The sequence below is a fragment of the Suricata suricatta genome, chromosome 2, assembly GCF_006229205.1.
Source record: "Suricata suricatta isolate VVHF042 chromosome 2, meerkat_22Aug2017_6uvM2_HiC, whole genome shotgun sequence".
In the NCBI taxonomy this organism is placed as follows: domain Eukaryota; kingdom Metazoa; phylum Chordata; class Mammalia; order Carnivora; family Herpestidae; genus Suricata; species Suricata suricatta.
This window is the reverse complement of record NC_043701.1, coordinates 163055615-163078466: the sequence shown is the minus strand read 5'-3', so window position 1 is coordinate 163078466 and position 22852 is coordinate 163055615. Positions and strand designations below refer to the sequence as shown.

Below are 22852 nucleotides of genomic sequence, written 5' to 3'. Positions count from 1 at the left end.
ACACACCAACAACCAACCCAAGCAGGAAGCCTCAGTGGATGGAGTGTCACGTTTCAAGTACTCAGAATGGAACTGAGGTTCAATTTACAGCACAATCAATTCAGTCCTTGGAGTTTCTGACACAGATAAATTGAGTAGTGTGGGGTGTAGTTTATGGGAGGGGAGGTGTGTGTCTTTCAGATCAAACCTTAAGAAAAGCAATTTCCTATTTGTTCAGAATCAATGTTAGGATCATTTTCCCTCCCCAGTGCCACTTTAAGGAGCTGTTAGAGATGAGTGCTGAGTGTCGAAGATGTTCTGGGCAATACTATCCCATCTTTTGTCCAATGGTAGAGAAAGGTCTGGCTCTTTGTGGCTACAGCACCTGAAACTCTTCAAACGGAAGGTTACTAGCGGAGGACCCTGGGGCAATTCTGAGTGCCTGATTCTTTTCCTTTCTTGATATAAGCAAGTACCTGACCCTCCTTCTTCCCCAAAGCAGCTTTATTTGCTTTATTCCCTGTGCTCCCTCCTCCTGGACAGATTAATTCTTATTTCTTCTCTGACTCCATAACTCAGGATTCTCTGAGTTTGACCATAGGAACTCTATAGGTTTTGCCTCTCATGGTGCTGAGCGATAACTTCTTAACGGATCTTAAACCCACCAATTCAAAACTATAACCTTCAGAGTTCAGGGGTATTGTATACCATCACTGAATGACTTTGTACCATCACCCACACATCTTTATTACAACATTTCTTACATGATATTACATATACATTTAAATAAACACATGTCTGATTTTTTTTCACTCAACTGTGAGCCTTTTGAAGTCAAAGTACCTATTATTCATTTTTGCATTCCTAGTACCTAGCAGAAAAGCAGGCACCTAGTTGGCACTACATAAATGTCAAATGAATAAATTAATGAAAGAAATAAAGAATGATTAATGACATGCTTCCAAACCATCCATTTTTTCCAAGCATGATTTATACTGGCATCCATGGACGGGCAGCAGGAATCTCTCTGCCTCTTACTGGTCGACCTCCTCAGCCCATTCTCTACATATCTACTTTTTTTCTCTCTCAACCTCTCTGTCTCTGTCTCATTTTCTCGGTCTTGTCTTTCTTAACCAACTTCTGAATTTATGGTATATCTAAGTCTGCAGTCCCACACAAAAAGAAAAGAAGACAGTCCAACATTAAGTTTTTATGAGTTCACAAACTGTGTCTGTCTTGATTTTTTTAAAAACAACTTTACTGAGTTATTTTTGACAGGTAAAAAATATATATATTTAAAATGTACTATGTGATATTTTGATACATGTATACATTGTGAAAAGATTATCACAATCAGACTGGTTTCCAGGGGTAGTGATGAGGAGGCAGGAGGAAGAAATGGGGAGATATTGGTCAAAGGGTTCAAAATCTGTCTTGCAAGAAAGAGTTCTGGGAAATCTAATGTATAACATGATGATGATAGTTAACAATACTGCCGTGGGTGCCTGGGTGGCTTAATCTGTTAAGCATCTGACTTCAACTCTGGTCATGATTTCATGGTTCATGAGTTCAAGCCCCACGTCAGGCTCTGTGCTGACAACTCAGAGCCTGAAACCTGCTTTGTGTTCTGTCTCCCTCTCTCTCTGCCCCTGCCCTGATCATACTCTGTCTTTCAAAAATAAATGAATGTTAAAAAATTTTTTAAATACTTCCTTGACTTTTAAGAATTTGGTCATTTCATAAAGAGACTTTCTTTATTCTTTTTTTGTGTTTTTTAAAAATTTTATTTTGAGAGACAGAGAGAGACAGTGAGAGCAGGGAAGGGGCAGAGAGAGAGGGAGATACAGAATCTGAAGCAGGCTCCAGGCTCTGAGCTAGCTGTCAGCACAGAGCCCGACGTGGGGCTCGAACCCATGAACCATGAGATCAGGACCTGAGCTGAAGCCAGAGGCTTAACTGACTGAGCCACCCAGGGGCCCCAAGAATTTGGTCATTTCAGAATTTAAAAAATTGGCTGAAGGCTACATGATCATCTAAGCTGACCTAGAGAAATGTGGGTAGATCTGAATTGCTTTTCTTGAAAATGAGTTTCTTATTTCAAAAACAAAAATGAAAGCACAATCAGGAATAACCTTTATACCTTTCTTGCCATGGACCTGTTTAGTTCCTAAAATAATCATAGTTGTTTTTCACTATGCCTTGGCCACTAACTAGCTAGTAGATAGCTCTAGGAGATATTTGTTTGTTTGGGTAACTGTGGATGAACTGGGTTTTACAATGATAGGAAGAAGCCAAAGTGAGATGAAGGTCTCTGTCCTTATCTCCTCCTCTGAACTTCCTTACCATTGAAGATCAATTATTAACACTAGCAGAGAAAATAACAGTGGGTGCCACCAATATCCCAGGGAAGGAAGATGGCAATCCCACTGCCATTGAGAACAAGGCAGAGATAGTCATTGTTACTTTGTACAGTGGACGAGACACCACAGAGTAGACAAGGAGGAACCATCATAGCCTTCTAGTTCTGAGACGGAGGTCCCAAAGAAAAGCCAAGGCCAAGATGGAAAGAAAAAATGGAAGATAAAAGGCCTGTCATATGAATTGAGTTCATGTGAAAGGAGTAGAAGCATGGAAGAATGAGGTCAGAAGAAAGACTAAGAAATGCCATAAATCCAGGTGGGAAAGCTAGCATATACAATAACCAAAGTCCAAAGAATCCATTATAAACCATGCTTACAAGCATAAGCAAGGGAACAGCCCTAGAGAGTCAGTGTGAGGAATGGATTCCATGATTCTCATTTATGGTCAACTTACCACTTGTAAGCTCATGATTGTGTCATACAGGTGACTTTATGAGATCAGGAACTTCTAACACTTAAATATTGTGAATATTGAATATTGAAGTAATTACTCAAAACAAAACAAAACTCCCTAAATAAACTCCAAAAAACATCAGAAAATTAAATCTCTTGGGTATCACAAATTTGGGTCTTGATGGCCTGCCATTTATGAGAGCTATTCTTTTTTTTTTTATTACTGGGAGGTTTTTAAATGTTCTGAAGTAACTATAATGAATGGCATCCCCAAGGAATGTACCTTCCTTTTCTGTACTCAGTTCAATATCTCATTAATGGCTCAGACAAAGGAATTAGGAATTCTTTATTAGGTCCACAGGTGAAAGAGAAAATTGTTAGGATCTCCAATACTTAAAGAGACACGAGTAAAGTTCCAACTGACCTCCAAATAGTGGCAAGACAAGACTACAAAACCAAAATAAAATAAACTTCCTGTATCAAATATATATGATGCTTAAATGTGCCTGGTCTGGCAGTGACCTCTGTTTAAAGGATCTAGTGGTGAACAGGAAAGGGAAGGCCCTAGCATAAGTGGAACTTACATTCTAATTTGAGGACACAAACAATATTCAGACAAATAGATTAAAAAATATGAGTTATAAATAGGTGTCATGAAGACAATGAAAACAAAGTGATGTGGTAGAGGGTGACTGCATAGCTACTTTGTTTTGAAAGTTTAAGAATGTCCTCTTTGAAGAGGTGACATTTAAACTGAGGTCTAAATGATAGTAAGGAACAAGTTATGGACCCAGGCAAGAGCCATTCCAGAGGGAAGACTTAGTATAAAAGGAAGGTGTTCTCAGGGAAGAACAGAGATGGCCAGTGGCTGTAGATGAGTAGGAAAGTAGATTAGTGGAAGGAAATGGAGTCAGAAAACAAGGCCAGCTGCAATAAGAGAGATATAATTTAAATGTTAAAACATAATCTTCATTTCTTTATGGCAAGTGGATTATCAGGACTCAAAGTGGATGCAAGGAGATAAGCTGGGGGAGAGAGTAGCAAGTGTAAGACACTAAGTAAGAAAAGGGACCCAGACAAAGGTTATAGTAGTGGAGAAAAAAAGAGATGGAAAAGGTAGCTTAGAGGCGGTGTCAATAGGATTTGGTTATGGAATGTATACAGGTTACTTGAGCAAAGGAAATAAATCATGGACAACATAGATTTTTAGGGATAAGCTGTTGAGATGGGGAAAAGGGAAGAACAGGAGAAGCAAAGCTTTTTGTTTGTTTCTATTTGGTCCACATCAAGGTCTAGGTAGATTTAGAAGTCACTTACAAGGTAGGACCAACCTAAAACAGAATGCTTAATTAGAAAAAAAATAAAAACCCAACAGTCAGAGAAAGGAAAAGAGGAACTAATGGTAAACTCAAGCTGAAAACAACGGGAGTCATTGTCAATCATAAGATAAGTACTTTCTAGAAATAATGCTATGACAAGAGTAATCAAGCCACTGTGCGTCTACTATGTGTTCACAGATAGCTAACACGCATAACAGAAGAAATTATCCTTCTACTGAATCCTAAATACTATGTTTAGTTACAATCATTGTAGAGAAACTGACATTCAATGTGATTAAAGGTAAAAAAAAAAAAACAGGTTGTTCTAGAAACAGTTTATATGAATTGAAGATAGCTTAGGGTAAAGAAGAATAGAGCTGAATTAATTATCATGTTTTACTTTTTTTTTAGTAAGAAAGCTTTAGTTAAACAAAAGCACTCTATTTGTTGACTACTGAAAAGGGGCAATGTCTGTGAAAGAAATAAGTAGTTGGATGCATAAAAATATCAATTAAAAGTACAGATAAAGGAGAAAATATTTCCATTCTCATACAGTTCTAAAAAGAATAGTCAAATAATTTTGCCCGAGTTTAAGCTCCGAAGTATTTGTCTTGTGCATTTTTATATTCCAACCCTTAAACTAAAGCTGGATAGATACTATATGCTCAATTAATGTGTGAGGAATAAATGCATAAATGCATAAAACCAGTCTTGAGCTGCATGTCTGATCATTTTCCAAAGTTTAGAAAGGTTAGACAAAGAGATCTCTTGAGGTCCTTTCCAGCTATAGGATTCTAAAAATCATGTGCAATTTTGGATCTGACTTATTCAGTACAGCTCTGGCAGCAGAACAGGTAATGATGGACATTAATTACAGGTAGATTCACTACTGCTCAAACTGAAAACAATATTTTAATGGCTATTATACAAGATGGAAAATCTCTGTCTTGGGTATATCTGAGTTTATCACCACTGTGGTATTGTGGTGAAGTAGAGTGATCCTCTGGTGTGTCCAAGAGGTATCTGCTACACCATGTATGAAACCAGACCCTTCCTTATTCCAGCATCTACGACTTTATAACATTGAGAGGAGATCCACTAAAAGAAAGAGAATCTTCCAAGGACAACCAACTCCTTCCCCAGAAGTTTCTAGCACAGAAACAGAGTGATGTTCATGGAAAATCAGTGTCCTCCCTTTGGTTAGGTGCACTGTTCCATCTTATTTTAGCACAAAAACATGAGGGGGTGGCATTTTAGCCACCTGGAAGTTCTTCACAGTAGTACACACACTTTCCCTTTTCAGAGGCATGTATTGGTTGGAACTGTTGTTTTCATGTGAATGTTTTTCTGAACAAAACACTAACATTCTCAGCCATTTATAGAAAAACAAAGGAACAAAAAAGACCAGGTGATGTTTCATTTCCTGTTTCCAAGAACATTCTATTGAAAGGAGACACTGAGAGCTTGTCATGGCAAGCAAACAGTAGGACCCCAATCTACCTGCAGATTAGTAGCTCTGACTATTTGAGTTTTCATTAGAGCACTGAATTCCATAGGGCACCATTATTCATTTCACCCTAATGCATCTATGGTATAAAGATAATATCGGATGAAGGGCTTACCTGAAATAGCACTTAGATTCTAATCTCTATGCATCCAAGAGTACACAGTCACAAATAGATGGGTTCATTTGGATGCTGTTTTGTCTTCATGCATATCTAGCTACCTATCATTTCAATTTATGGGAAACAGCATGCCTTATTAGCCTGGCTAAAGTTTCCTCAGCTTTTCAATTATGACTCCTATTTTCTCTGAAAGGCAATGTAGCTATTATTTAAATTTGAGAACCACTATACCCTTGTGTGAGAGTGTGTAGGCTGGTGTTTTTTTTGTATGCAAATAGATATACATCTATGTACAAAATATCGTCAGTTTGAGGCCTACACAGAAAATAACAATGAACTGATTACTTAACTTTTCTTCCACTTAAAATGAGCTATTTGTTTACCTTGAAAGCTGTGACTTAATTAGAAGCTACTGGTGATGAAGAAATTGCTTGTGTTTCACAAGCTTGCAATTCAAGTATCAATCAAGAATTTCATAAGGAAACACTGATGATAATGATATGGTCAAGTCCTCACAAAACACTCACTTAGCCTTTAAAAGAGAAGTGCAAAGGAGAATTCTTGGATGAGAGATTTCTTGTGTTCTAATGCATGCCCTCAGAAGCTGGCATTTAACCATTGCAGCAATTATTTCAGAGACTGGCATTCATAGGTAGGCAAGTAAGTAGAAATCATGGGTGGAGTCCAAGTTCAATATCTTTGTAGCATTTATGACAAACAGCTGTGTCAACCTCCTTTAAGTGGAGAGAATGGCATCTTAATAGCTTCATTGGAAAACTCACATTTAATACTTTGTAAGTTGGAGTAGGCAAGCAAATGGAAGGTGGTACCATTGCTGTTATTATACAAGGAAGTTCAGTGGGAATGCAGCTGTTTTCTTCTTAACTTTGCAAACATTTTTGTCCAACAAAACAGATATTTCATGGAGCAAAGGAAAACTCAAACTTTGTATTGAGGACTTTCTGAGACATGATTTTATCCTACTTATGTATCCCTGAAAGAATTTTAAGTAATTTTCCCAGCTTGCATGGTTTGCCTCCAGAAATTCCCAGACAAATGCTCCTTCAGGAAAGTGACCAGGTCTGGGGTGGGAAACAACTGCAGAACACACTGAATGGTCAGATGGAAGGATGGTAAGATGAACCCAAACCAAAACTCTCTAGTCCGTGCCAAATACCTTTCCTCCCCTTTTCTGTCCCCCAAAGGCAAGAACACCACCAAATTCCTCTTTTCCTTAGAATAAGGAAACTGTTGTACAAAAGGGTCTAGAAATCAACCACTAAGTATGCAGTAGGTTCCTACCATAATGAAGGAGAAAGAACAGAAGGGTGATAGTCAAGTGTAAGATGGGGTTATCACTTCCTTCTCTTAAGACTGAAGTGGAAGACATCTGCTCAGCTTTATCTGTCTCTTATTGACACATAAGTGGAAGTTCTTGATAGGGGCTAAAGATGTTGCCTTTCTTGGTGAAAAAACAAACAAACAAATGAATTTGTTTTAAGAGTCAAGTAATCCTCAGGGCACCTGGCTAGTTCAGCCAGTTGAGTGCCTGACTTTGGCTCAGGTCATGATCTCATGGTTAGTGAGTTTGAGTCCCATGTCAGGCTCTATGCTGACAGCTCAGAGCTTGGAGCCTGCTTTGAATTCTGTCTCCCTCTCTTTCTCTGTCCCTCCCTGGCTCATGCTCTGTTCTCTCTGTCTCTCAAAAATGAATAAATGTTAAAAAAGAAAAAGAATTAAATAATCATCTCTGAGAGTCCAAGTCCTACTCTATCCTCAGTAGAGAAGCTCTTCCCTCCACAAAGAAGCAGGTCTTTGCAATAGAAGAGATTACTTACAGGTTCAACCCAGTATTTAAATCATAATGAGTCCTATCACCTTAACTTATGTTCTTGATTCCAATCAGATGTTTTACCTAATACTACCTATTTTTCCTGAATCCCAGGCTTTGGTCAGAGTTTCTCTTCCCTTGGCTTGCCTTTCATCCTCTAACTCCTGGCATCTTTTTCTTAAAAATCAACTCTTGGGGTGCCTGAGGGGCTCAGTCAGTTAGGCCTCTGACTTTGGCTCAGGTCATGATCTCACGTTCATGGGTTTGAGTCCTCCATCGGGCTCTGTGTGTATAAGCTCAGAGCCTGGAGTCTGCTTCTGATTCTGTGTCTCCCTCTCTCTCTGCCCCTCCCCCTCTCATACTCAGTTTTTCTCTGTATCAAAATAAATAAAACATTAAAAAAAATCAACTCTCATGTCACCATCTGCATGAAGATCCTTTACACACTAGGCAGGACTCCATCCTGTGCTAAGATCCCAACGACACACATGGCCAGAAAGCTTTAGCAGGTATTGCTTGGATTTCTGGTGATACATAGACTATCTAAGCTCTTTATCATAACCATGATCTCCTAGAGGGCTATAACCATGTGATAAGCCTCTGTATACTCATTAATGATTGGAAAATTCAGTTAAAACAGAAGAGCATCCATAACAGAGACCCAACCTAGTGTTGTCAGGTACCAACTGTGTAGCCTTGAGCAAAGTATTTAATTTGTCTGCATTTCAATGCCATTGTAAATATGTGATAAAAAGAATACTCACATACCTAGTGTTGTGTCAAGAACCAACTTAGATAATTCATTAAAGGGTTTAGAATGGTGCCTGGAATGTAATAATTCCTCCAAAAAATTCTGTCATTAGTAGTAAGTAATTCTAGTCTTATGATTCTATCCAAAAAGTATATAATCGATAGTAACAAGATGATAAACAATTACAACGGGAACTTTTACATGCTCATTCATCAATTGGTAGAGTTCTTTTCATTACAAATGGCTCCATTCATCTTTTCAAAATTTAATCTCATAACCTCATAGGAAAATACAGCAGTTGGTAAAACCATTGGCTTCATGTTAACTTTAGCTCTAAGAAACTAACAATATTTGACTATTTTGATCTCCAAAAAAATGGCAAGTTCATATGGTTTAATCCAATAAAAGGCCAAATTAGGAGAAACCTTTTTAAGTCCTTCCAAGGTGGCTGAAGCTTAAATTTGGCACGTGGAAATCCTATGCCTCTTCCTGATTACAGTCTGATATTTCCCAGTAAAATCCTTACTTTAAAAGGGGTAGTTTCCCAAAATCAAGGGTCTGGAAGTTAAGCCAGAGTCCATCTTTGAACCTGAGGTTCATTCCAACAACTGTTCTCTAAATGGTACCCTCTAATGCTAAATATTAACTCTCAAATATTCATTTTGCTGCCATCTGAAGCTTAAATCCCTTCCTTTCAGCATATAAATACACATAATACTTATTTATCTCCTGCCAAAAGCATGAACAAACAACAGCATCTTCGGCATCATCATCGTCATTGTTGTTATCATCATCATCATCACCATAGTATATTCTCACAGATCTTTGTCCTAACTGGAGGATCTTGCACATATACACACAACCTCATTCCATAATCTACTTTACTGAGAAGAGTTATCTGTCTCCATTTTACTCCATTGCTTATCATTCATTCATTCATTCATTCATCACTCACTTCATTTATAAATCTATTGCAATTTAGCTTTAAACCCCACTTCTCTTTTGAAACTACTCTGACAAAGTAGCGTTTGACCTCCTCTACTCCTCTATATTGATTAATCCTAGATTGTTTTTCATTCCATAACTAATTTGGTCCAGTTATAGAATTTGGTGCTATTAATCACCTTTTTCTTCAGCATCCATGAAAACATTTCTCCTGTGTTTTTTGTTTTTTCTTTTTGGCTACTTATTCTTGGTCTGTTTCATTATTTATTTTCCACTGTGTATATTGATATTCAACAGTGTTACATAGGAGTCCCTGATTTATCCTTGTTGTACCTATTCTCCTGAGCAGCCATTGAGCCATTGCCATGGCTTTACCTACCATCTGATGGTTAATGACTCCAAGTCTAGAGTGTCAGCCCAGACTACTGTCTTAAAATGAATATATCTGACAAATAAACATCATCTCTTTTCACAGACATCACAAACTCAACTTATATAGCACTGAATTTAGTATCTGCTACATGAACCTAAATTTCTTGCAGCTATTTCTATATCCTGTATTTTGGATTCTTAATCTTGGTTGCTTGAACCCACAGGTCCTTCCTGCTCTTTTCTGCCTTATATTAGCACCATTTATACTACCCCACTCTATTTATTATATGTCCCATCTAAGTGATCTGGTCTACTACTGCTACCTAAAAGTTAGATGATGGAATGTATATTAAGTGGATGGATGGGTAAATAAATGAATGAGGAAATGGGTAAATAGGTATAAAATCATGCATAAAAACTTGTCCCAACACTTTCCACCAAAAAAAAACCCCAACTCATTAATAGGGTAGGGGGCTGTCCTTACCATAAATGCCTGACTGGCAGAGGTGTGTGTTTCATGGCCACAAGGGCGCCACCCCAGTCTAGGAACCAGACATTGTACTCTTCATCAAAGATCTGGAACAACAACAACAACAACAACAACAATCATAGCAATGCCTTACATTTGCAGAGTGCTTGACAGTTTACACAGTCTTTCACATGCATTATTTCACCTAGGTTCTGAGCCTTCCCACAACCCTATCAGGTAGTTTGACAAGTACCATCATCCCCATTTAACAGATAAGGAAATGGGCTTGCAGAGAACAAATAACTGTCCTAAGTCACTGAAATGACATTTTCAGGGATCCTTCCACTAGTACTGTGAACTGATGTGCTACAAGAAGTTGAGACAATAAGATGTGTGCTTAGCTTGATAACCAGAGGAAAATATGACTTAAAAAATGTTTACCCATTTTGCATTTTGAGTAACTTACTACTCAGCTCTCTCCTTTCTCATCTACCCAGGTTTTTCTAATTTATAAATGGTCTGTCCCTTACAGTGCTGTGCATAAGTTGTCTAGGGAAAAGTAAAAACAGTTTCTCTAGGCATTATGGTATACATGATGACTGAGTTCTTAGACAGAGACACTGCCTCCTAGGTTGCCATGTAAGCTGGATGAAGGTCTAAGTTTGGCCCTTGAAGATCTTTACTCTGAATGTGTATTGGAAGAAAGTGCTTCCAGGGATGTAGCATTATTCATTCTTTGATTCATCCTTTTGTCCATTACTCATTTCATGCATTCACTAAGTCATTCAAACATTCAGTGATCCATCCATCCATCCATCTATCCCCCCATAGGCATCTACTATGATGTCAGGCTCTGAGCTATAAGAACTTCAGATGTAATCCCACACATATCGATGCTTCTACTATATGTAACTATGATATCTCCAACCTGAAACAGGAAAAACAAAACAAAACAAAAACCATTTCCATAGCAGAGAACCAACCTCCTACTATAGATCTAAAGGAAGGTAGAATTGGATAATCCTTCTAGCTCTTAACTACCAGTGGTGGCTGTAAGAGGTTAGAAGGAGAGATTGGGATGGTGGGTTAAGTGAGACACATTGCAAAAAGTGAGGGGGTATAAACATATTTAAAAGGGAGGGAATAGGAGGAGTGAGGTCTGCCTTAGGGAACACCATGGAGAAAAACCTAACCTCTCAACTGGTTTCCTTTCTCACATTTGTCTTTTAAGGAAATAAACATGTCCATACTAATGGCAGTCTTAATGCAAAAAGGACCTCACGGTGATTCATTTATATATCATATATAAACATGAACTTTGGGCCTACAATGCCAGCATTTTCCCTCCTGAGCTCAAAGGTGGGCTCTGTGATACTCCACATAATGGAGATGCTGGATTTAAGTGTAAGGATGAGGAGTAAAAGAAGATTTTTGCACTGGGGAAGAGAGAGAAGTCATTATCTTTACACTTTCCTATCATTCTGGCCAATGCTAACAATTGCTCTGTCCAGTAATGGAGTGGAAACTGAAATCCTTAGCTATTTAGAAAAACAGAAAAGAAAACCAAAGTAGTGACAACACAAGGAAGGGATGTTGCAGTGGCCGCCTGGCCAGGTGAGCTATTTCTTGAGTTGGAGGGTCAATGGTTTGTTGTTGGGAGTTTCTAAACCAGAAGACTTGATGATCCAGTTCCATCCTCATTTGACACTTAAAAGAGTTTATGTTGGGACTCCTGTGTAGCTCAGACAGTTAAGTGTCCAACCCTTGATTTTGACTCAGGTCATGATCTGATGGTTCATGGGATTAAGCCCCATGTCAGATTCCACACTGGCAGCATGAAGCCTGCTTGGGATTCTCTCTCCCTCTCTCTCTCTTTCTCTACCCCTCACCTGCTCACATGCTCTCTCAAAATAAATTTAAAAAAGTATTTAAAAAGTGATTATATTATATTCTGAAAGTATGTTTTTAATTATATATCTGTTCCTTATCTACCTGATTATGGTGTTGTGGGTAGGAACCTTTAACGTATTCTTTGCCATATGCCTTATAGTACTTAAAATAGCTGATTTCAAGCAGTAGTCCTAGGCAAATTTTTCTTTTGATAGTGGTAGTGGTGACAGTAGTGGCAATGGGGGTGGTGATGATGATGATGGTGATGGTGATGACATTTCACTAAGGGATCAAAACCGGGACCTGTCCAACTAGATTGCAGACAGTGGCTTCCCCTTCATAAAGACATTCAGGGCTCTTCCTTTGTCTTCCTCTCACCTTCTCACATGTAAGACCTACTAAAATGCCAAAATGCCAAATCTTCTTGTGAAATCTTTCCAAGTTTCCCTAAGTAGAATCAATTCCTCCCTTCACTCTGCAGGCTAAGAATGCCACTAAAATATTTCAATTACTCTAAACTATAGCTAGTTATTTATGAAGCAGTTTTCCCCTACTTAATTTTGAACTCCTTGAGGAAAGGGACTCCAAAATATTCAACTGTCTCCTGAGGTTTGTACTTGACACATAGTTGACATTGTATAAATCTGTGTTGTTCAATACAGTGGCCACATGAGACGATTTAAATTTAAATTGATCAAAATAAATAAAATAAAAAATTCAGTTCCTCTGTCACACTAGCCACATTTCAAGTGTTCAACAGCCCCTTGGGATGGCATAGACACAGAACATTTCCATCACTGCTGAAAGTTCCATTGGACAGTGTGCTACAAATGTTTGTAAAATTGAATTAATTTTTCATGTAGTCACGTATCTATTAGCTGCTCCTTACTTACTTAAGGCTGGGCCTACATATTACTTAAACCACCAGAGATTTCAACAGCCTTGTGTTTTTATTATTCTAACCTCTTCATCTTGTAGATAAAGAAATGGACCCAGAAAGGTAAAGGAATCTGTCTGACCAGATATATCCTATGGCATATTAATGATAACAGCCATTTCGTTGGTTGTATCCCCAGCATACATGCATAGCATAGTACTTAGGATCTGGTGGCTATTCCATATGTGTCACTGAATCAAAGAATAGGAAAAAAATTAGAAAATTCCAGTTATTTATATTCCTTACCCAGTACTTCCATCTGACCCCACTGCCCATCTGTCAGCAAAATGGACCAAACTGAATAGGTGCTTCCATATTTTTTGCAGCCACAAAGTCACAATGAGCCTGAGAATCTATAGGAAAAAGAGATGCTGGCAGAGCATCTCTTCCCTGTCCCCAATTCTCTCAGTTACCTGTCTCCATGTGTTGCCCCCATCGGAAGAGATGAACACACCAATATCAGTATATGAGAGCTCCGGGCCAATGTTGCCTGAAACATAAGCAGATCATTTGTAAATGCTTACAGACTTGGGACTGTGGGGGAGGGTAGCAGAGAGTAAAGATTTTCTAAGTTATGTTTGGAGTTTATTTGTGCAGTGTCCTTATTGGTGTCATATCAAAAACACAGCAGGAAGAAAAATATAATATGGGAACACAGGTAAATAATATGACAGGAATTCATCTTTAAAAGGTAAGACTCAAAGAGTCAATATTGATGAGTTTAGATTTCTTGAACTATTCATGCTGTTACCAATAGTCTCTTAAAATTTATCTTTATAGGCATTCTCTGAAGGTGGCAAAGAGTAGAACAAGAGACATGCATGGAGAAGTTGAGTCTAAGGATACCTTCCTCCGCATGTATAATTTTAGTCTAAGAAAAACCAGTGTGTGTGTGTGTGTGTGTGTGTGTGTGTGTGTGTGTGTGTACATGGGGGTATACATCCAACTTAAACAAGTCCACCTGTCTCTTGAGTTCCAGAGAGACGAATGACCCTGTATTATAAACTATGTAACCAAATTTACAGGGCGGCCAGAACAAAATGGCTACCCTCAGCAGATCACGGCTCTCAAGCGTGGCAGAAGGAATCATCTGGTTTGTGCCACACTTACTCCTTCCATCCCTTCACAACTTCCTCTCTATCTCTCTTTTTCTTTTATCTTCTCCTTGGGCATCATCACTAGTGGTTATGTTTATTAACAGAGGAAATGATCAAGATTTTCTAGTCTACCTATGTTGCCCAAGGGTCCCCAGTGGGCATCTCCCAGAGTCCATAACAGTGCCTCAAATGTAGTAGCTGATTGCTCAATAAATAATTGTGGAATGGATGAATGAGTCAACAAATGATTAAATAATGTTCTGATGTTGATGCGCATTTGAGGAGGTATCAAGAACCAGGAGAGTACCCTAAAGACGTAAGGATTTATCATTTTGGCTGGTATTTTTTCTTTAAAAATAGCAGGAAGGGAATGTTAGCTCCCACACATCTGTAGCCTAAATAAGAGCACAATAAAAATGCAATAATGAAAATGTTAATTGAGCTCCTGACATTTAATGCTTCAAAATGAGAAATTAAAGCCAGGCTACAACTTGTCAAGCTCCCATCAGCACCAGGGAGCACACAGCTAGCCAACTTGTTTTGACACTCGGGCTTCCAAAAATAACCCCGGGGGCTCAGGGCTCAGGCAGTAGCTGTGAGTGGAGTAAGGAGAGACACTGTGAGCAGCTCTGTGGAGATCTGTCTGGAATCTGGAATTCAACTCTCCAGATAGAGGTTTGGAAGACACAGATGAAGAAAGAAAAGAGGGATGGTGCAGAGAATATCAGCTTGAGTCTTTTGGAGATAGCTGCCTGGAGCACTGTGACAGGAAGGGTTTTGACGCCATGTTTGGTTTCAAGAGAACAAAGTGTGGTGATCAACCAGGAATGCCTACCAAGATGGTAGCAAGAGGCAGGCACAGGGGCACAGTCACCCTTGAGCTGGTATTTGCTCTTCCTGTAATGGCTTCTTAGGCTCTGTCTCATCACCTTTTGCTCTCGGTAGGAGCTGGTTCTGCCAGCTTCCTAAGCCCCCCATCCTCTCTCTCTCTCTCTCAAAGCTCCTCCAGACTTATTTTGCAGGTTCTGTGGTGATGAGAATCCAAGGCTCACAGTGATGTCTGTTTTTGGAAATATCTTCCATCAACTGAAAGGAGCCCTTAAAAGATGCTACTGATGCACAAGAACCAGAAAAATCAGTTTCCAGATAAAGGGACAGAAAAGATGTCTCCAGGACAATTGGGTCACAGAACACAGGCAGTCCCTAAGTGACCCCATGGGGAATCCCTGACAGGAAGAATCTGGGTTATGGCATCAGATAAAGAATATTTGAATAAGATGCCTCACTGGCTGGCGTGGACTGGGAAACTCACCAAAGTGGCCTGTGGGCTGGGTTAGAAGAGGATGTAGCTGTTCCCCTTAAGAGATGAGATGGGAGAGAGGAAAGAGGAGAGACACAGAGAATACAGAGCTTCTCTCACCAATGGCTTAACTGACCAATCCTGGAGGTTCCACTGCCCTTTTCGCAGCTCTAAACAACTTGTAAAAGTTCCCATTTCCTCTCAAGACTACCTTTCTCTGCTCCTTAGTTAAACACTTATGAGAGAGAGAGAGAAAGAGAGAGAGAGAGAGAGAGAGAGAGAGAATTTTAGAGTCTCACTAGCACAGATGCTCATTCAGGCGACTAAGGGCTCAGTGGAAAGGTGGAAAAGAAGGTAGCCAGTGCACCATCCACTGCAGGGTGGAGACCTGGACCCAGTTTACAGAAAGCATGGCAAGGAGCCTGGGGTATCATGCAGGTGGCACATGAAGGGGCTCAGGACTAGGTCTGCTGGTAGTGGGCGTAGTGGTGTGGACACAAAACCTCTTCCTCTTCCTCCTCCATCTCCTTATCTGTAAATTGAGAAGAGTTACCACCTTTTTCACATCGTAGCACTGCTGTGCAAATGAGGCATGGAGAGTGCTTTGCACACTGGAAGGCACTGTGAAGATGGGGGGTCTGGATGCCTCCCTTGAAAGCACAGTGATAAGAGCATTTAGAGCCCTAGTGTTCCTGCTCTGTTAAAAGCAACTGTCAAGCTCTCCAGACTGGAATTCCATCTGCCTTCTGAGATGGCCTCAACAGGAGTTAGAGATGAATCCTTTCCTCCACGAAGTTCCCCCAAGGACAAACCTCAGGGCAAAGAGGAAGAGGTGGTGGGCAGCATGGGTAGAGGGGAGGGAGCCCAGGGTCACAGACACCTGGAGGCAGGTGAAATGCCTGGACATGGAAAAGGGCCCTGGAGAGACAGGTTCCATGCAGGCCACCGAGGGCATCCTTGGCTGACTCCTTAATTATTTTCCTGATAACAAACAACCTCCCAGGGAGAGCTGGCCAACAGGCTGAGGAGAAGCTGGGAATGAGGAGGCAAGTGCCAGAGATCTAGCTCTGGCTTTTCATCAGGAGCTCCTCAGCTGCGCTGCAGCCTTCCCAAAGTCCCAGGGACATTTGTACGGCAATGGGCCATATGAAGTTCTAAGAGTTACAAAGGGGAGAATAAAAGGCACTAGTAAATTCTGGTACACAGTTAACCCTTGAACAACATGAATTTGAACTGCACAGGTCCACTTATATGTGATTTTTTTTTCAGTAATACAGTACGGTGCTATAAATGTATTTTCTCTTTCTCGTGATTTTCTCAATAACATTTTATTTTCTGTAAGCTACTTTACTGTAAGAATGCAGTATACAATACATATGACATGCAAAATACATGCTAATCGACTGTCTGCTGTTGGTAAGGCTTCTGATCAACACTAGGTTATTAGTAGTTCAGTTTCAGGGACTCAAATGTTATATATGGATTTTCCACGAAGCAGAGATTGGCACCCCCAACTCCTCTGGTTATTCAAGGGTCAAATGTCTATGAATAAAAACTTTCCAGAACAAATCTTTAATGCCTCCATGTTTGTTAATTCATAAAGACTTAACATTTGACTAATTTAGAAACACATGATGGTCACAAGTAATAACTAAACTAATCCCACCTCACTGTGCTCTGAGCACTCTCCTGGGTCTTGTGCACATTGTCTTCTAATTCTTAACTCCCACAAGGTAAGGGGAAAGAGCCTGTTTTAGAAATAAGTGTGTTTTACAAATGAGGAAAACAAGTTAGTGGTTGAAGAACTAAGCCAAATTCACAAGGCTAGTGAGTGTCAGAGCTCAGCTGAATAGCAGGGCAAATTTCCAGAGTGTATTCATTCATCCGGTGTATGCACAGTGCATGCATATGATTTATGGATTCTGTTGAAGGAGATGCACAAATCATAGTATTCTGATGCAAGAAGAGCAGGGTTAAATTGCTGTCATATTACTGATGATAACGGGCAATATGTACTGAACACTTGATATGTCCTAGGTACGTAGCTTGAGCACCCTAAATCCAGTTCTCTGGTTAATCCTTCAATTCTGTTATGTCAATACTGTTACTCCTACTTTGCCAATGAAAACACTGACTTTCAGAGTGGTTAAGTTCCATAGGACAATGCCTGGCTACCGAGTTGACATATTAAATAATATTAGTTTGACCATTGATTACTGTTTTCCATGTTCCTCCTACGCCAACTCAGGATGTTGTAGTCCCTGAGTTGAGAGATTCAACCCTCAAGGATTGGGGGTGTGGAGGTCACTCCCCAAGCCAGAGCAGCAACAGAGCCTGCTGTCATCTCTCATTATCTTGGGCCGAAGCCTGTCAGACCAGTGGTGTGAAATATGAGGATTCAATCCCTATGGGGTTGGGAGAAATGAACTGGAGTGCTACGCTTGCTGCAAATTTGATCCATGCAATCAGTCACGAATGGTGTCTCAAAGTTCATGCAGCTGGAGCCATGGAGAAGGAAGTGCTGTCTAAGAGAGCAGTAACTCCAGGAGCCAGAGCTTCGAGCTGATGACACAGAACACAATGTACCATCTCAGGAAGTCACTGTGAATTTATCTGCTCTCATTAGAAAAGAGCCTAACACCAGAGGTCTAACTTCTGAGATTAGAAGCCTGTCTTGCTTTATGCCATCAATGTATTCCTGAAAAGGTACATGTAAATCAAATGCATGCTAATCAGACACAATCCCCAGACACTTTCATTTTCATTTCAGAGTTGCTTTGTCTTTATTTCTGATTGATGTTCAGTGCACAGTGGTTCCAACAATGCAACCTTAGGTTTTTCTGCCCTTTCCCCCAGGTTCATGGCCAAGTGGTTAATCATGTGTAAACAAACCTTTACATGCACCAGAGACCTCCTGATTAAAAACAGCTCTGGGGTGAAATCCTTTGCAAAGAATCCTCTGTGTAAAGAGAAAATGACCTCAACTTATATTTGGTGAGCTGTAAAGTTCATATATCACGAGGTCTTAAAGTGAGAATTCCCTACTACAAACAAGCCTTCTGATCAGTCAGTTTACTTTGAGAGGAACTCTGGCCTCTTGCTAAGCACAGGGGACTGCTCCGTGACTGTGTGGGATGCTCACTAACCTAGAAGTTACAAGTTTCAGGGCGCCGGGGTGGCCCAGTTGGTTAAGCATCCGGCTTTGGCTCAGGTCACGATCTCACAGTTCGTGGGTTCAAGCCCTGCATCGAGCTCTGTGCTGACAGCTAGCTCAGAGCTCTGGATTCTGTATCTCCCTCTCTCTCTCTGACCCTCCCCTGCTCATGCTCTCTCTGTCTCTCCAAAATAAATAAAAAGACATTAAAAAAATTTTTAAGTTAAAAAAAAAAGAAGTTATAAGTGTCTGGAGTTCTTTTCCTGGGGCATTAGACTGGCATTAGAGTTCTGGAACTCTGCCTATTTTGGGGGGAGAGCACCCATTGCTTTCACCCAATGCTCAAACGATGCCAAGAAGTGAAAAACATATTCTAGAAGCTCCCAGAGAGGAAGAAGCCCAGGGAATGTTTTCCTTACCTGTAGCCACCACAAGCCCTGGGGCTGTCTCCTTGCTAGAGATTCTTCCTGAGGAATACGGATTTTCAGAGATCTGCAAGTGCAGGTGTAAGGAGCAGAAGGGCTACAATGGAGAAGAAGAAAACAGCTTCATTCCAGCAAACTTCTGACTCACGTTCTGCCCCACCAGAGATGAGCCTTCCAGATGCTCAGCTTCCAGAAACAGCCACTCAGATTTGGGCAAGGAGGCATTTCTGCCCCAGACAGCAATTATGGTCACATCAGAAGCTGTCCTCAATATAACTGTAGCCCCTGCCCCCTCTTCCTCCTCATCCCTGCCCCATCCATCAAGGTCCAGTTCACGGTCAGCCTTATGATCATTCCTTCCCACATGATGATCATGACTCCTCTCTATCTGATCTTGACATTCACATCCTGCTTTTCACAGGTGGAGTGTGGCCCTGGGAGGGAGACAGAGAAGAAGCTACATGAAGCAGTCTCCAGGCCATCTACCCTCTTCTTCAACCAGACTGGTTCTGTGACTCTTTTATTATGAGATTCTTGTATATGATGTCACCTGAATTTTACCTGAAATGTTTGAAGCCATTGTCTAAAACTCCTATAAATGTATTTACCCATTTTCCACATTTAGGTGTTTTTAAAAAGGATTAGGGATTTATAGAGATGTATCTTATATAATAAGTAAAAAACAAGAAAATGCTGAAATTTGGGAAAGGAGAAAATTAGGGTAAGAAAATAAGAGAAAGCCTTGGGTAAGGCCTAGGGAAAGTGAAAATCCATTCTGTGACCAGCTTCTAGAGTTGGGTGCACATTGATCTCTGAACTTCCTGGCACCACAAGCAGAAAACTTGGGTTAGACTGAAATCTACAACAGAGAAAAGGCCCCATCTGCCCCCACAGCCTCAATTTTTGATATAATGTCTAGGATATGGTAAGTGGCTAATAAACCTTTTTAATAAGTGGCAAAAGGCGACTTCTGGCTAAGGGGACACATGACCATTTCTGAGGCTTTAGAAGAGTGTCTCACATGTCCTCTTTAAAAGAGCACAGAGTAGGGGCCTTTGGGTGGCTCAGTCGGTTGAGCATCCGACTTCAGCTCAGGTCCCAATCTCAAGGTTCGTGGGTTCAAGCCCCGTATCAGGCTCTGTGCTGACAGCTCGGAGCCTGGAGCCTGCTTCTGATTCTGTGTCTCCCTCTCTCTCTGACCCTCCCCCTCTCATGCTCTGTTTCTCTGTGTCTCAATAATAAATAAAACATTTTTAAAAATTTTAAAGAACATGGAGAGTTGTGAATTTCACTGTTAATGATCTGTCTTCCCTTCCACACCTGAGGGCAGAAAAAAGTTCTTATACAGCATGTCCTCCAGAGTGCCGACCTCAATATCCCAAATACCTCGCACCCTGGGAATGTTGATAGATTAGCTCCTATCCCATGTGGACACCAGCCCGACCTTTTCTGGGTTTCCAAGGTAACTTTTGCTTCCCTTGAATCTATCAAACATTTATCAAACTATCATATCAGTATCGGTTAACAGGTGTGTTTCTACCCAGGAGCTCTGTCTGGGACCCTGGAACACAGCACTTTCTCTTAAACATTTCTTTAACTTACTAGTAGTTGCAGCACATACCGATTTTTCAGTAAAAGCCTGAGGGTTTCAACTGAGCTTTCCATCCAAGTGGTACAGCAGTCTAAATCCATAGATCATCTCCCTGGGAGTTGTGGGAAATCCCTGCCCAGCACCACCCAACTTCCTAAGAACCCCACGTTGGAAGAAAGCCCCGGATGCAACATCCCCAGGTGACCAGCTTGTCCATGAACCTCATGTGAGACTGGGTGACTAACCAGCAGGCAGTGCACTGGGCTTCCTCTCAGGTCCACATCTGGAGCTTGAAGTAGGCGCCAATCTCTGCCCTTGTTGTAAGTGATGTATGTCTTCACCTGGTCATCTACCTTCTTGTTTGCCAAGAATACCCCTTTGATACCTGCTACCTAGGAAAAAGGGCAAGAGATGGAGAACCATGTTGGGCCAAATGCTGATACTCTTGGAGAAGACCAGCACTTTCCATGGGGTTTGGGGGGGTACAAAAGAAGAGAAGAGGAGGAATGTGGTGAGAAATGCCATATGCCATGTGGTCTTTGGGAGAAGTATATGTCCACCTCTGCACCGCCCCACACACGAACCCAGATGTCCCATTGCCCTTTTACCCATATGCTTTTTCCCACCTTACATGTTTGTACACTGTATTCATAGGATTTTATCGTTCCTTAACTGTTAATATTCCCTCTGAAGTGGCAGGTTGATAACAACCGAAGGAGTTACCCCTTCTAGGGAACATGCACTTTTGCTCAAAAGGAGCTTGTAGGCAGATTTTGAAAACACAAAGGTATAATCCCTAATGCTGGAAGTTTAGGCATCCTTATTAGTAGGGAGACAGATATTTTTAGGCAGATGCCCCAGCTTGGTGACCTGGCATCCATCTTTGGCTGTGCCACACTGGTTCTCTGTGTGACTTTGCATAGATTCCATATCACCATTGGGTCTCAGCCAATGGCGACTTTGAAATAGACAGAATCAACTCTGCCCTTCCTATTTTTCCTCAGTTGGCTGACAATGGATACATGAGATAATGCGGACCACTCTTGCCAGAGTTCCTGATGTACTGGAATTTGCATACCCTTGGTATTTAGAAGAAAGAAGAGCATCACCACAAAATTTTTAAAAATTAAGATCCAGAAAGGTTCTGGAGTAAGGAAAAATTCAACTCAAACTTTTATTCCTTCTATGTCTACATTTTGGGCAATAAGAACAGATACTCAGAATAACAACACTTAGGTCAAAGAAAGATTCCCTAACTTCCTGAATAATCCAAGCATGTTCCAGAGCCACAAGGGAAGTCAAATCATTTAAATATACATAAACAAATGAGGTTGAATAGTAGTCTTTCTGGAAATAGATATCTCAGAATTTTAAGTGTATTTATTCCCCATTCTTTGAGGATCCTGGTTAACTGAGAGAATACAGTGGGAAAGAATTTCACGGAAGTGAGCTCTTTTATTTTTTTAATGACATAATTTATTTGATGAAATAAGAAGATTTTGTTTTTGCTTCTTCTTTTAAAGTAACCTGACTGCCCTTGAAAAAGAATGTCAACCCAAATAAAAACAAAAACAAAACAAAAAAGGAAACAAAACAAGGAAACAAAATAATGGACAAAGAATGTCAAGCAGAGAACAGAATTTATCTGGGAAGGACACCACCAGGGGAATTTGACAAATGGCCAACAATGAAAATAATTAGATTCCTAACTTGAACAGAGAGAGTGGGTAGAGACAGAAGCCATGGTGGGGGAGGGGCACTGGTATCAAACTTCTGTCCTTCCCCAAAGTCTCCTGCCCTCGCTGCTTGAAGTCAGCACCATTTCAGGAAGACAGGTGTCTTAAATGCTCATCGAGGGACTCCGAAGCTCTCAGACCACCTCAGTCTTTAAAAGCAACCTTGAAAGTGTTTCTCTTAAAGCTGATTACCAATCATTCCTCACAGAGAATGGACTGTGTTTCTTTAGAACCATCTGTCTGATTGAGGACTTTTGGTATCATCAGCTACAAAGCTGGTACCTTTTCTGTTGGCCACCAGATAATGATTCTAGAGCACTGTCTCACCTAAGTCAGCTGGCCCCCTCCAGCTGACTTTTTTTTTTTTTATAAATGAAAGGTTAACTGTTTATTATTGAAGAGAAAAATGTATACAAGAAAGTCTAAATTCTTTTTCCTCATGCACACACTACTGTTGTAATAAAGTTCCAAATATCAACTTTGAAGATATTTACAAGGATAAATTTTTCTTAACACGTGACCATTTACTGGGTGGTGGACATTTTTCATATAAATCATATATGGAAATGGAATATATTCTTATAGTTTACAAGAAGCTCAAAACACTGTATTAACAGA

The 22852-nt window shown here is 40.4% G+C and overlaps 1 protein-coding gene across 1 annotated transcript in view; it reads right to left on the bottom strand.

Annotated features, from left to right (window-relative positions):
- The window catches only part of SORCS3 (sortilin related VPS10 domain containing receptor 3), a 585972-nt gene that overhangs the window by 87368 nt on the left and 475752 nt on the right, over positions 1–22852 (bottom strand). The window contains exons 10-13 of the mRNA XM_029932551.1: positions 20744–20890; positions 18902–19004; positions 13345–13421; positions 10120–10211 (exon numbers count right to left, since the gene is read on the bottom strand). Coding sequence (XP_029788411.1) covers positions 10120–10211; positions 13345–13421; positions 18902–19004; positions 20744–20890 — 419 coding nt within the window. The remainder of the gene's footprint in view (positions 1–10119; positions 10212–13344; positions 13422–18901; positions 19005–20743; positions 20891–22852) is intronic.